The sequence below is a fragment of the Ips typographus genome, linkage group LG2 (assembly GCF_016097725.1).
Source record: "Ips typographus isolate SLU linkage group LG2, UJ_Ityp_2.0, whole genome shotgun sequence".
NCBI lineage: Eukaryota > Metazoa > Arthropoda > Insecta > Coleoptera > Curculionidae > Ips > Ips typographus.
In genome coordinates, this window is record NC_138423.1 from 1,099,488 (window position 1) to 1,113,025 (window position 13,538).

Here is a 13,538-nt window from a genome sequence, read left to right on the forward strand (position 1 = left end):
CCCTTCAACTCCTAATGGACAGTGTTACATCATACAGTCGCTAATACGGTCTGGACATAAACACCAACAAAACAAAGTGTATGATCATTTAGAAAAAGTCAACACATATAAATACTTGGGCACGAACATAAATGAGAAGTGGCACCATTCTTTTATAAGAAAAGCATTTGTCAGGATGAAATAGTATATTTCATTACCAGTACAGAAATGAGGATTTTTCCGTGCGCGCGTGACAAATTCTCGTGTGAGGCGCAGCCGAACACGGGAAGTCATGCAAGAACGGAAAATCCATTTCTGGACGAGTAATGAACGATATTTTTTATTATACTTAGGTACCTGAAATCAACATAAACAAAAAATATCGCAAAAAATTATTAAGAAAATCGGGAATATTTATTTTTATTTTTAAAACAGTAAAAATGTAAGTACATACAACTCAAATTAACAAAAAAAATACAAGTAGGTAAGTCTAAGAAAATTAATTTTGGACAGAACCGTTATTATTAATAGTAATATTTATTGTACAATTCGTATTATTGTTAAAGCTCAATCCCTTTTGCATTTCTTTTTGTTGAACTAAAGACTCTGCTAAAGATGTTGAAGCGGAGTGTTCGTGTGTGCTTTGGTTCTCTTGATTGACTGTTACAGATGTTGTAGTTTCCAAGTTACAAGGGCTAAACAACTTCCGTGATACTTCAATTTTTCTTTGTATGGACTCTTCTATATATCCTTCTGCTACATTGGAAGAAAGCCATCCTCCGTGTCTTTTCAAAGTGAGCAAATCACCGCCGTTTTCCACCAACATGGTTGCCGAAGAGCGCCTTAGCCCATGTCCGGTATATTCTTCGGGATTTTTTAGTTTTAGGTATTTTGCAACAAGTTTTGGAATACCACTGATAGTATGGCACCCAACATGTTGAGCGTAACATCTTTGGTTTCGGTATGCAACAAATAATCTTCTACTCTCCATATGTTTAGGGCGGAGATCTGCGTATTTACGGTAAATTGTACAGGGATCGAATTTGCAATTTTCATTGGTAATGGTAAAACTTCTTGACCTGTGAGTTTTTCCATCTCGTAAGAACACGACAAGGAAACGCCCATTATCTTCCACATCATCTAAACTCAAACGTATTAAATCATCTCTGCGGCATGCACCGAAGATGCCAAACACTAAAATTACTTTTGCTAGTAGATATTCTCCATCTGAAGCTTCACATAAAAATTTGGTTACTTGTTCTGCTGTAAGAATCTTGGATTTCTTTGGTATATATCCTACAGCTTGTCGTTTCAAAAAAGCAATCGTTTTTGGATATTGATGGTGAGTATTTTCTTTTATTGCCAAACAACTCTTTAACATAGAGAATCGACTCCATAAAGTGGAGGATTTCATAGTGTTGGCTTTTTCAGAAAAATATACTAAAAGAATATCGTCACTCACAATTTTGATTCGTTTCTGAGTCCGCCATTCGGTAAAACTGTTATATTCTTGTTCATATCTCAACCTGGATTTCACTGGTAATAAATCTGCACTCACTTCTGCCGCTCGTTGTAAGATATTTTCGGGAATATCCCGATTTTCTTCACAATCCGAATTCATTTTTGCAAAATCTAATAAATACATAAATACTTAATTTTCACTGACAGAAAATAAAATTTATCATTAATAAAAAAATCGTTGCTATAGACACATTACTCGTTTCTTTTTTTTCTTCGGGTTGCCATAGGATATCTAGTATCATGGATATCTATGTTTATTATCAAGCGCACGGAAAGAGGGATCGGGAAAAAATGTCCGTGCGCTGTTCCCAAAATGTCATATTTACTGTATTTTATAAACAGTTGAAAATGTAGTATTTTCTGTTAAGTATAATAAAAAAGGTTTTTACTAGCCACGACTTACAGCTGTCAACGAAATATAGCCTATTGCGATGCTACGTGTTTTCGATCTTGAGGCATTTGAAATGTGTGAATTACCCTGGACAGACAGAATAACCAATACAGAAGTGTTGAGAAAGGAAAAAGAAGTCCTGAATACAGTTAAGACCTCGAAAGCCACAATATCTGGGACATGTAATGCGCAATGAGAGCCGATATGTCCTTTTGCAAAGGATCCTCCAAAGCACAGATAACATACGTGTCCGAGCATTTTCTAAAATTCGAATTTATTCCATTCTTTATGAACACACTGTATATGAAGAACACAATGAGAGATCAAATTAATGTATGCTAAAACAGAATTATTGTATGGGAATGGAAAATTTGCAAAAATAACTATTGGACCAAGTTGGGGAACATTTAAAAACTTTCAGGTCCATTTCTGCCTTACGAATATGATGCAAACTATTGGTTTTAAATGGAAATAGAACAGTAACTATAAATAGCCACAGAAAACTATCTCCGATAGGAAAATCAGCTGTGATTTATGTTGATATGTAGTTTTTTTAGCTTTAAAACTAGATACAGAGACAAAAGATCCACTTTGAGTGTGAATGAACGATGAGTGAACCTACTTCTTGATTAATGAAAACCAATCGGATTTTCCTATTTTTCTGGTACAAGTCTTGAAACTTTCATGATCTGATAGGGCTTGAGTTAAGAAGTCTGTATCACTTTCTGATGTCGGGTATCAGTCGTTTGTAATTTGTTCCTCTTCCTATCCACTGATTCTGTAGCCATTGTCTGCCGTTTGTTGGTTGCGCTTCCTTACTTCAGTCATTATCTCCAGATCCATAGGAGGGATTCCTGCAATGACTTGTACCGCCTTTGTGGATATAGTTCTGTAGGCTGACGTTAGCCGGATTAGGGCTTTCCGCTGGGCACTTTCTATCTTTTTCCTGTATTTCTGGATGGTTACGATGTTTCCCCATATCGGCCATCCGTACATTATAGTGGATTTGAAAACTCCGTAGAGAAGTCTTCTTTTCTGAAAGGTGCGACCTTTAATGTTTGGCATTAGTGAGGCTAAAATTCTGAGCCTCTTCCCCGCTTTGGTAACTACTTCCATTACATGTTGAGCCATGTAATTGTTTGCTCTAAAAATCAAGTACTTCAGATGGTTTATGGGTGCGATAGACCGAATTTCACCTCAAAATCGGTTGTTAATCCTAGCTAACGTTCCCGATATTTTCTTGTCTAGTTCAAGCCTATAATCGGCTTGAATTATTAAGACCAAGTCTTCGGCAAATCCAATCGCTTGTACTCTACTCGGATAGTCCAACTTGAGGATTGGATCATAGAATATCTTCCACAGAAGTGGTCCTATCACTGGTCCCTGTGGTATGCCAGCTATTTGTGTATACACCGTACCTTCGCTGTTTATTGTTCTTCCATGGAAATAACTTCGGATCAACGTTATCAGGTATATTGGCTTATACCCTTTTCCTGAAGGGAAAAGTATAATATACTATGTATTAAACCCATTTTCAATACAATGACAACAAAAAAAAGCACATTTGCACAGCAAGACAGCAATCATTACGAACAGCTAAATTATAAATAAAAAGAAACAATGGAAAATGTCACGTTCCGCATCTTACTCAGTAAACAACAATCATCCTCTAATCATGATCTTATTAAGTAATACTTAAAAGGGAATAATAGGCGAGCCGCAATTCGATTAAATCGTATGACAAAGTCATTGTTGATGAGTTCGGTGTGTATAATCGAGAATTCCGCTTGACCTAATTTGAAAAATTATAGAATATTGTTTGCAGATCGTTGAAAAGTTGGTATTTTATCAGAACGAGCGTATAGTTTAATAGGAAAGTGTTTATTATATAAGTGGCAATTCCGTAAAAAGGTGAAGCAGAGAGGAACAAGGATAATAACCCGGCGACACGTGTTTCTGCTTTTTGGCTTCATCAATCAACCAACTGATGACGATTTTTACGTCACCATAAAGTCAGAGTTGCAGTCGATCATATTTAGCGTATTGTAGTGATGGGCGTAAATTTACCATGATCGGTTATTTACCGGTAAGGTAAAGTAAAATTTAATGTGACAGGAAAATTTAGCAATTTTACTACATTTATGGGTCTAATTGAAATTTGCTTGAAAAATATCATTTTCCTGTCCTGACTGTCATTAATTTGAAATCTGAATCACTATACTTTTCATGCCCCCCTGTATAGTAGCGGCACTGACGGACTGTGAAACTCCAGGGATGAGTTTAGCAGTTCTTTACGAAAATGTCTGTTTTCTTTCAAATTTTTCGAGTTATTTAGGAAAAACTGGTTTGGTGCAACAAATTTTCAAATTAGTTGACATTCTGGTTTAAAAATTGAACAGCCTGTAATTCAGTTATTTTTTGGGAGTTTAGAAGTCGCTTAAATTAGTAGTCCTGAGCTCCTGTTTCCAGTAGTGTTGAGCAAAAAATTCTATCTCAAAAAATGTGTACAGGGTGACCGAAAACATTCAATCACCATACTTTTCATGCACACCCTGTATACTGGAAGCTAAAACGGTCCTGCAATCTTACGGTGCTAAGTTAAAGAGTTGATCAGGAACATTTTTGGTCTCCTGCAAATTTTTTTTTAATAGTCACCGTTTTTGAGTAATTTAGTACAAACTGGTTTATAAAGTTAGTAAAATTGTGATCTAAATTTTGAACACGGTTTAAAGGACTAAATTGCCTGTAAAACCCACTTGGAGTGACCGAATCATATTTTTAAGCACATTTTTCTAATTCTCATTAAATTTTCTATCTAATGACATGAAAAATCACTACAAAATCAAGTAAAGTCAGGGAGAAAAGTCAAAATATAAAATGACAGACACAATTTTAAAGAAAAACCTACTTGGTGTAAGAAAATGACTGTTTCAAGCAAATTTTTGAAATCCTTATTAAACTTCCTATCTGATAACATAAAACAACACTACAAAATTTAATACAGTAAGGGGAAAAATGGGTGTCAAAGTTTGAACTGCTAGTAACACCGTTTGAATAAACTGTCACGTACAAAATCGCGCGTAAAACCCACTTAGAGTGAGAAAATGACTGTCTGAAGTACATTTTTGGAATCCTCATTAAATTTCCTAATAAATAACATAAAAAAATACTTCAAAATTTAATACAGTCAGGGGAAAAATGGGTGTGAAAGTTTGAACTGCTAGTAACACCGTTTCAATAAACAGTCACGTACAAAATCGCTTGTAAAACCCACTTAGAGTGAGAAAATGACTGTTTTAAGTACATTTTTGGAATCCTCATTAAATTTCCTAATCAATAACATCAAAAAATACTACAAAATTTAATACAGTCAGGGGAAAAATGGGTGTCAAAGTTTGAACTGCTAGTAACACCGTTTGAATAAACAGTCACGTACAAAATCTCTTGTAAAACCCACTTAGAGTGAGAAAATGACTGTTTTAAGTACATTTTTGGAATCCTCATTAAATTTCCTAATCAATAACATAAAAAAAATACTACAAAATCTAGTACATTCAGGGGAAAAATAGGTGTCAAAGTTTGAACTGCTAGTAACACCGTTTGAATAAACTGTCACGTACAAAATCGCGTGTAAAACCCACTTAGAGTGAGAAAATGACTGTTTTAAGTACATTTTTGGAATCCTCATTAAATTTCCTAATCAATAACATAAAAAAAATACTACAAAATTTAATACAGTCAGGGGAAAAATGGGTGTGAAAGTTCGAACTGCTAGTAACACCGTTTGAATAAACTGTCACGTACAAAATCGCGTGTAAAACCCACTTAGAGTGAGAAAATGACTGTTTTAAGTACATTTTTGGAATCCTCATTAAATTTCCTAATCAATAACATAAAAAAAATACTTTCGAAATTTTCTCTTCTTAAAGTTTCTTTCGCCAAAAAAATATGAAAATAAACTCATGCAGTTAAGAGATAACAAGTTTTCATGCAAAATTATCGGTAATTTTTATGCACTTGTGCAATTACCCCCGACAATTTTTGGGAGGTTTCTGATCATTTTAAGTTAAAAAATCGGGGTTTGCATATCTGGGATTCAGTAAACCGACTTAATGTATGACTGATTTACTTCGAAAAGCTAAAAAAAATAAATACGGAAATATTTGTCTTGTTTGAATTGGTTTTAACATTAACATTAGCAATTTTTAACGATTTTACCGCCAAGGATTAGATTTTACAAATCCTTCTTCGTCTATTTTGGAGACTTTTGTAAACTTTTCTTTGTAATAAGAGAATTTATAAAAGTATGAAGACAAAACATAGGTTACAATGCATGCAAGACAACAAAAAATTGATGGTGAATTAAAATCGGACCGATCGTGAATTAGCCGAGTAAGAATTCTAGGCCACGAAACGTGCCTCGTGACGTCATTTTTACGAAGAAGACGATAATTTTTAAGTTCTTTTTTAATAGTAATTAATTTTTTTTTGGAGGGGATTTATTATTGGCATGTTTCTAATCTATACGCTAAATGTTCAAAGAAGTTTCAGCCAAAAATAAATTTGGTGCAAGTGGTCTAAAATGATATTTGACTTTAAAGATGGATTTTTTGCTCTTACCAGGGTGGTATATTAATAAGAATTGTATCTATAAACAAAGAGAATTTCATGGAATAACTTTGTAGCCACAAATTGAAATGATGCGTCCCTCTTAAAATACCCTTCGTAGTAAAATTTGAAACTGAGGCGTGTGTGATATTTTTAAATCTCGTTTGAATACGACGCTGAATCAACAGTCTTATCGCGGAAAGATTGTAAATCAAAAGTACGATTTGCAATTATAACGCGATTGTGCCTCCATTCTAAAATCAACGTCACTTTTAAGAGAATTTCATCTTACTGATAAAATTATTATATCTTATCGCAGATTATCGCAGCCGTCGACAGGAAAAGCTATTTGTTTACTGGATATGTGACATCTAGTAGAGTGTGGTACCAGCCCAAGGCAAAATGTGTAGATGCTGTCAAGAGTGAGTACATTTCTTAAGTATAATAATATAAATATAACACCCGAAATAATCACGTTTGTTTTGCACACACTACATAAAATCACTTCACATTAATTAGGTCCCGTGACAATGTCTGTAATTTCTATAAGTAGTATATGCTCCAAATATCTGCGGTATTTAGATCGCTGTAAATTGGATCGATATTAATGGCATGGAACAAATTACATGAGACGAGTATATATAATTACCAATCAAAGGCTGTCTTAGTTTGTTAGTTAGCGCAATGAAAATTGTATCAATAATCTTAATTGTTTTTTAAACCAGTTAAACCTAAAAATTGTTTTTTTATGATAACATTCCCGCACTAGTGCGTAAAGAAATCATATATTCTAAATTGTTTGTACGATTCCAAATCTCAACGAAAAATTACCCTTTTCCGAGGGGTTTACATTTTCGCGCGTGAGCGAAAATACATAGTTATTTACCTAACAAGTGCGGAAAGTGATACTTTCACGCACGAGAGATTGCAGTTAAAGGGGGGAAAAGACGCTTTCCGCATGTGTTGGGTACAACATTTTTCCTACGAGTATCAAAAGTCTCAAAGATGATTAAAAGTGTAATCTTAATTGAGAAATCAAATACACTTGTATGTGTATGTATACACTTGTGTATATTGTTGCAAAATAAAATAAGTGCGACAAAGTTACTTATCCGCACTCATTTCAAACACTTTTCTAATGTTTTGTTTTAGGTTTAAAATTCTTTCTTTGAGTTTTACTTTACTTTAATAGAAACTAATTACAAATTTAGCGAAATATGCACTACTTATATTCAATTTTGCCCACAAAAAAGTAGCATTTCAAAAATCATAATTTACATTAATTTAAATTTTACATGGAAAAAAAATTATAACTAAATCATGATATTTCTAACTCTACATTTATCGGTTTTAAATAATACAGGGTGTCCCACGACGAAAGACATCGATTGATACTGGAAAAAGTATAAATAGGAGAGTTTTGAAAATTAGGCTGTATACTGATGTGGGCATGCCCAATCTAACTAAAATATTTTCAAGATGGTTGCACTTCCGTTGATACCGGAAGTCGATCACAACTTTCTTATTTTAAATAGAACACCCTATATATTATTACATATTTCGATTCCTCACAAAATTCTGACCAACTTAAAATCAATAAATATACGGGGGGACATTTAAGGGCTAAATATAACTTAAGCTCTACAGGTTACATTTAATTTTCTTCCCTTGAACATCTCATAAAAAAGTTAATGCAAATAGGTATTTTCACTCTACACATATAAATTGCCTGTTTATTATACATTTATTGTAAAATGATCTTGCAGTGCGGAAAAGTAACTTTACCGCACCCGAGTAGGAAATAACAAAATAGTATATTACATACTCGGGTGGAAAATGTTTGATTTCTGTAGAGATCTTAGGTAGGTGAACTTTATCTCGAGACAGAAATTAAACTTTCCTCCGTGGTTTGTATACTATTTTATTTTCAATCATTTATCAGAATCTTATCAAACTTTTGATGCTAATAGTCTCTAACAATAAAGGGGAATAGGTGTACAAGTAGTTATGACTTTAACCACGATAAACGACTGGTGATTTGTTTACAATCTTGACAACGTCATTATTGTGCTATTGTGTTTTCAATACTTTGAGCTGAAACAATTATTAACAATTCAATCAGTGAATTAATTGTTAAAAAATTCGAAAATTTCAAAATGCTTTTTTGTGTTTGTTTATGAAAGTCTGTTTAGTTTGTACTTAATTATCTTTTTTGAAACAAATAGCTGAAGTCTAGACGATGGTTACGATTATTAGTATGACATTTATGTGTTGTGTTTCTGAAATTCTAACCTGATTCCTATTTTCTAATTTTAATTTTCAGTTTATTGTGAATGATGTCATTTGTCTACTTCTTGCAGTGCACTTGCCATTAACTGTACAAATGCACTGTTACATATTATGTGAATGTTACTTTATCCCAACGACGATAAACAGTAAAGAATTTTGTAGTATTTTTTTTATGTCATTGAATAGGAAATTTAATGAGGATTCCAAAAATGTACTTAAAACAGTCATTTTCTCACTCCAAGTGACTTTTACAAGCGATTTTGTCCGTGACTGTTTATTCAAACGGTGTTACGAGCAGTTCAAACGTTGACACCCATTTTTTCCCTGACTGTATTAAATTTTGTAGTGTTGTTTTATGTTATCAGATAGGAAGTTTAATGAGGATTTCAAAAATTTGCTTAAAACAGTCATTTTCTTACTCCAAGTAGGTTTTTCTTTCAAATTGTGTCTGGCATTTTATATTTTGACTTTTCTCCCATACTTTACTTGATTTTGTGTGATTTTTAATGTCATTAGATAGAAAATTTAATGAGAATTAGAAAAATGTGCTTAAAAATATGATTCGGTCACTCCAAGTGGGTTTTACAGGCAATTTAGTCGTTTAAACCGTGTTCAAAATTTAGATCACAATTTTACTAACTTAACAAACCACTTATTTCTACTGAATTACTCGAAAACGGTGACTGTTAAAAAAAAATTGCAGGAGACCAAAAATGTTCTTAATCAACTCCTTAACTTAGCACCGTAAGGTTGCAGTACCGTTTTAGCTTCCAGTATACAGGGTGTGCATGAAAAGTATGGTGATTGAATGTTTTCGGTCACACATTTTTTGAGATAGAATTTTTTGCTCAACACTGCTGGAAAGAGCTCAAGACGACTGATTGAAGCGATTCAACTTCCCTAAACTCCCAAAAATTAACCGAATTGCAGTCTGTTCAAATTTTAAACCAGAATTTCAACTGATTTGAAAATTTGTTGCACCAAATGTTGATAACAAAATACATGACATGGCACGATGACTTCATACAACTACTGCCCTTGACATCTTTTACATGACACACATGACAGTTGACTTATAAACTAATACAGTGTTCATATACATATAGAATTGTTATCAACACTCCCCCGCAATTCTATAGTTCCTATAACTATTAAATAAAACCAAACAACTGTTTCCCAAAAACAAACTTACTCTAAAGACATAACTTCAAGTTTTTCCCTAAAATGGCTTCTCCAGTCTTTGCTACATTTACACGGAGATTAACATCTCTGACATTTGATAAAAATTGTCCCACACAACTTTTCACTAGATGATTGGTTGCTCCACTGTCAATTACAAAGGTTATATTATTATTATCACTTATCAATGTTTCAGCATTCATTGACAGTTCTAAAAGTGTTATAAAACTAACTTCATCATCATCTTGCTCAGTTAAATTGCAATTTCGAGTTTGATTTCTTAGTTTTGGACAATCCATCTTTTTATGTCCTCTTACTCCACAATTGTACCACTTATACCAAAACTTATTAGGTTGACCAGTTTTCTTATTACCTTTTGGTTCTCGTCCATGTTGCCAGTCACTAAACTTTGATTGCCTTAAACTTTTTACAAATTCTAAGCTCACTGCTTTAACGTCTTGGGAAAATATCAAATCCAATGCTGTAACAACTCCTTGGTAACAATCAGGCATTGCTGCCAGAAGTTGATATATCACTTCAGTTTCTTGTATGGTCCCACCACAATTTCGTAGTTCACTGACTGTCTTTCATAGTCCAACAAAAACTCACTTAATGCTGATTTCCCAGAGTATTTCAAATTCCTTAACCGTCTCTGCAGTTATACTTGACTTGTCACACCTGACTGTATATATATTCCCCTAAGAGTGTCAATAATCTTTTTGGCAGTTGTTTTTTCTTTGATTACTTCTAGCACATTGTCTGCTAGACAATTTACAATCAAGTTCCTCGCCTTTACATCACTCTTTTTGAAAGTTGCATGTTCTGAAGGTTCAACTGGAGGAATTGTGCTCAACATCTCCAAAACCCCATGATGCTCAAGCAACAATTTCATTCGGAATTCCCAGTTGGAGTAGCCTGTACCATCGAACTGCTTAATTCCACCAATTGGTGCTCCCATCGACGCCATTTTATAACACTTCCTTATACAGGGTGGTCCAGTTTTAAGTGTCAATAATTCACCATTTGATAGCTAATCAAAAAATAAGTTGACTTGCATTATGTCATTTTTCTGAAAAACGTTTTCTAAGGAACATACAGTCCTCCAAATTTCAATTTAAAAAATCGTTTTACAGTTTAAAATTCAAGACTTGTGAAAGTTCAAATTTGTACTGAATAGTCTAAAAACTTTTTTACCACTAGGAATGGTCTTATGATTCGCTTTCACAGACTGCCATCCTGGTTGAGTGTCTGAAACTGGCATTCAAGAACTAAAAAAAGTCCGGAAATCAAGACAAAGATTGTATTGTGCATGAAACTCATTTTTTACTACTAAAAATAATATAAAAGTTGACTTTTAATGCTAGAACTGACTTTACTAGGACTAAAGAGTCCAAAAGTATATTTTCAAGACTTTAATTAGTGTACAACTCAATTTTCTGAACAGGACAATAAGTCTAGAAGTAAATTAAATTTTCGGACATTTTATTTCTAAAAATTAGTTCTCAAGACTATTATTGTAGTATTTGGTACCAAAATTTTTTACTTTTATTACTGAAGAAACTTGACTTTTGGATTTAGTCTTAAACTCGATTTTTCAGTCTTAAAAAGCATTAAAAACAGTCTGAATTTCTTAGAGATGCTACAATTTATTGCACCTATGAGTGTAGAAGTCAATTTAATAGTGAAGAAGCTTGAAATAACCTTTTCAAAACTATGGTCAGTGAACACACTGGCTTTTAGGCCTGATAAGTCAAAAACTTTGTAAAGATAGTCTTGAAACTCGATTTGAGGCACTGAAAACAGCCTTAAAACACTAAAAACAGTCTAGTTTATTAAGAAATACCCGAATTTTTAGCACTGAGGTGTCTAGAAGTCGATTTAATAGTGACAAAGCTTGGAATGCTATTTTAAGTCTATGAAGAATGTAAAAAATGTTTTTTAAGTTTGCTATGTCAATAACTTGGTGAAGATAGTCTTGAAACTCGATTTTCCAAGCTGAAAGCAGTTTTGAAGCACTAAAAATAGTCCAGAATTCGAAGAAAATGAAAAGCAAAGTAAAAAGCACGAAAAGTTCGTTTTCAAGACAATTTTCATGAATCTAATGTCAATGTCCTGCATCTAAGACTATTTTCAAGACTAAAATATTGAAATTTGTCTTCAAATTATGAAAACTTACTTCAAATGCAAATTTTAAGCTTCTGATGTCACTTTTCATTAGTTCAATCACATTTTGGGGTTCAAGTCAATTTTTAAGGTTTAAATGTATGAATTTGCAGTAACAAATTCTTGAAAAAGTACTTAGTTTTTATGTCTACAAGTAAATTTTCAGTATTAAAGTCTCTCGATTTGCATGAAAAGTCAATTTTCAAAATTAAAGTCGTTCAGTTTGTCTGGAAACTATGAAACTGGCTATAATAATATTTTTTAAACTTCTTAAGTGAATTTTCCGTTTCCAAGACAATTTTTAAGTTGGTTTGGGTTAGTTTTCGGTCTTTGACCGTAATAACGTGTAATAAAGTGCTTGTTCCAAATTTGATCAATATTGCTCCAACGGTCTGACAGTTATGACAAAAAAAACGATTTTTTAAACAGAAATTTGAAGGACTGTATTTTCCTTAGGAAGCACTTTTCAGGAAAATGACATAATAAATGTCAACTTATTTTTTAATTGGCTATTGATTGGTGAATTATTGGCATTTAAAACTGGACCACCCTGTAGATCCGCTGCTGATGTAATAGACACTACCACCAAAGTTATCCTTTACTCGATTAACCACTATTTACTTCCTCAGATAACACATTCCGTCACTGGGCCCATAATCTGTGATTTGTTGATTCTTTGTATGTAGTTTTCACATTTATTTTCACTTTCCAACATGTTTAAAGGTCACAATTTTCTTCTTTTCCGGATCCCAAACACGATATCCATTGTCTGTATAGCCCATGAAAATCATTTTACGGCTTCGAGCATCTAGTTTACTTTGTCTCTCTTCTCTGGGTATTAGGACATATGCCTTACAACCAAACACTTTAATTTTATTCAAATTTGGTTTTTCCTTGTACCAAATTTCAGCTGGAGTTTTTCCATTTTCTAAAACTGACGTTTCTGTTCGGTTTATAAGGTAAATAGCTGTTTTCATAGCCTCTGTCCAAAAGGATTTGTCAAGATCTGACTCATACATCAAGCATCTAGATTTTTCTAACAAGGTGCGATTGAATCTTTCAGCTATACCGTTTTGCTGTGGGTTATGTGGTATTGTGTATTGAATATGAATTCCTTTGTTTCTGATAAAGTATGTGAAATATGTGAAAAGGGCAAGCAAACAGCTTTATCTTACAAATCACACTAAACCAGTTTTTCCTAAGTAACTCGAAAAATTTTAAAGAAAGCTGAAATGTTCGTAAAGAACTGCTAAACTCATCCCTGGAGTTTCACAGTCCGTCAGTGCCGCTACTATACCGGGGGTGCATGAAAAGTGTAGTGATTCAGATTTATGACTTTTCAAATTAATGACAGTCAGGACAGGAAAATGATATTTTTCAAGCAAATTTCAATTAGACCCATAAATTT

At 33.3% G+C, this 13,538-nt stretch overlaps 1 protein-coding gene across 3 annotated transcripts in view; it reads left to right on the forward strand.

Annotated features, from left to right (window-relative positions):
- The window catches only part of LOC145725195 (uncharacterized), a 36,888-nt gene that overhangs the window by 8,709 nt on the left and 14,641 nt on the right, over nt 1-13,538 (forward strand). Inside the window, exon 2 of one of the 3 annotated variants that reach the window (XM_081973844.1) lies at nt 6,829-6,921. In XM_081973844.1, coding sequence (XP_081829970.1) covers nt 6,902-6,921 — 20 coding nt within the window. In that variant the 5' untranslated portion in view covers nt 6,829-6,901. Of the gene's footprint in view, nt 1-6,682; nt 6,922-13,538 lie in introns of those variants that run through there. The other 2 variants (XM_081973841.1, XM_081973842.1) reach the window with 2 other exon arrangements.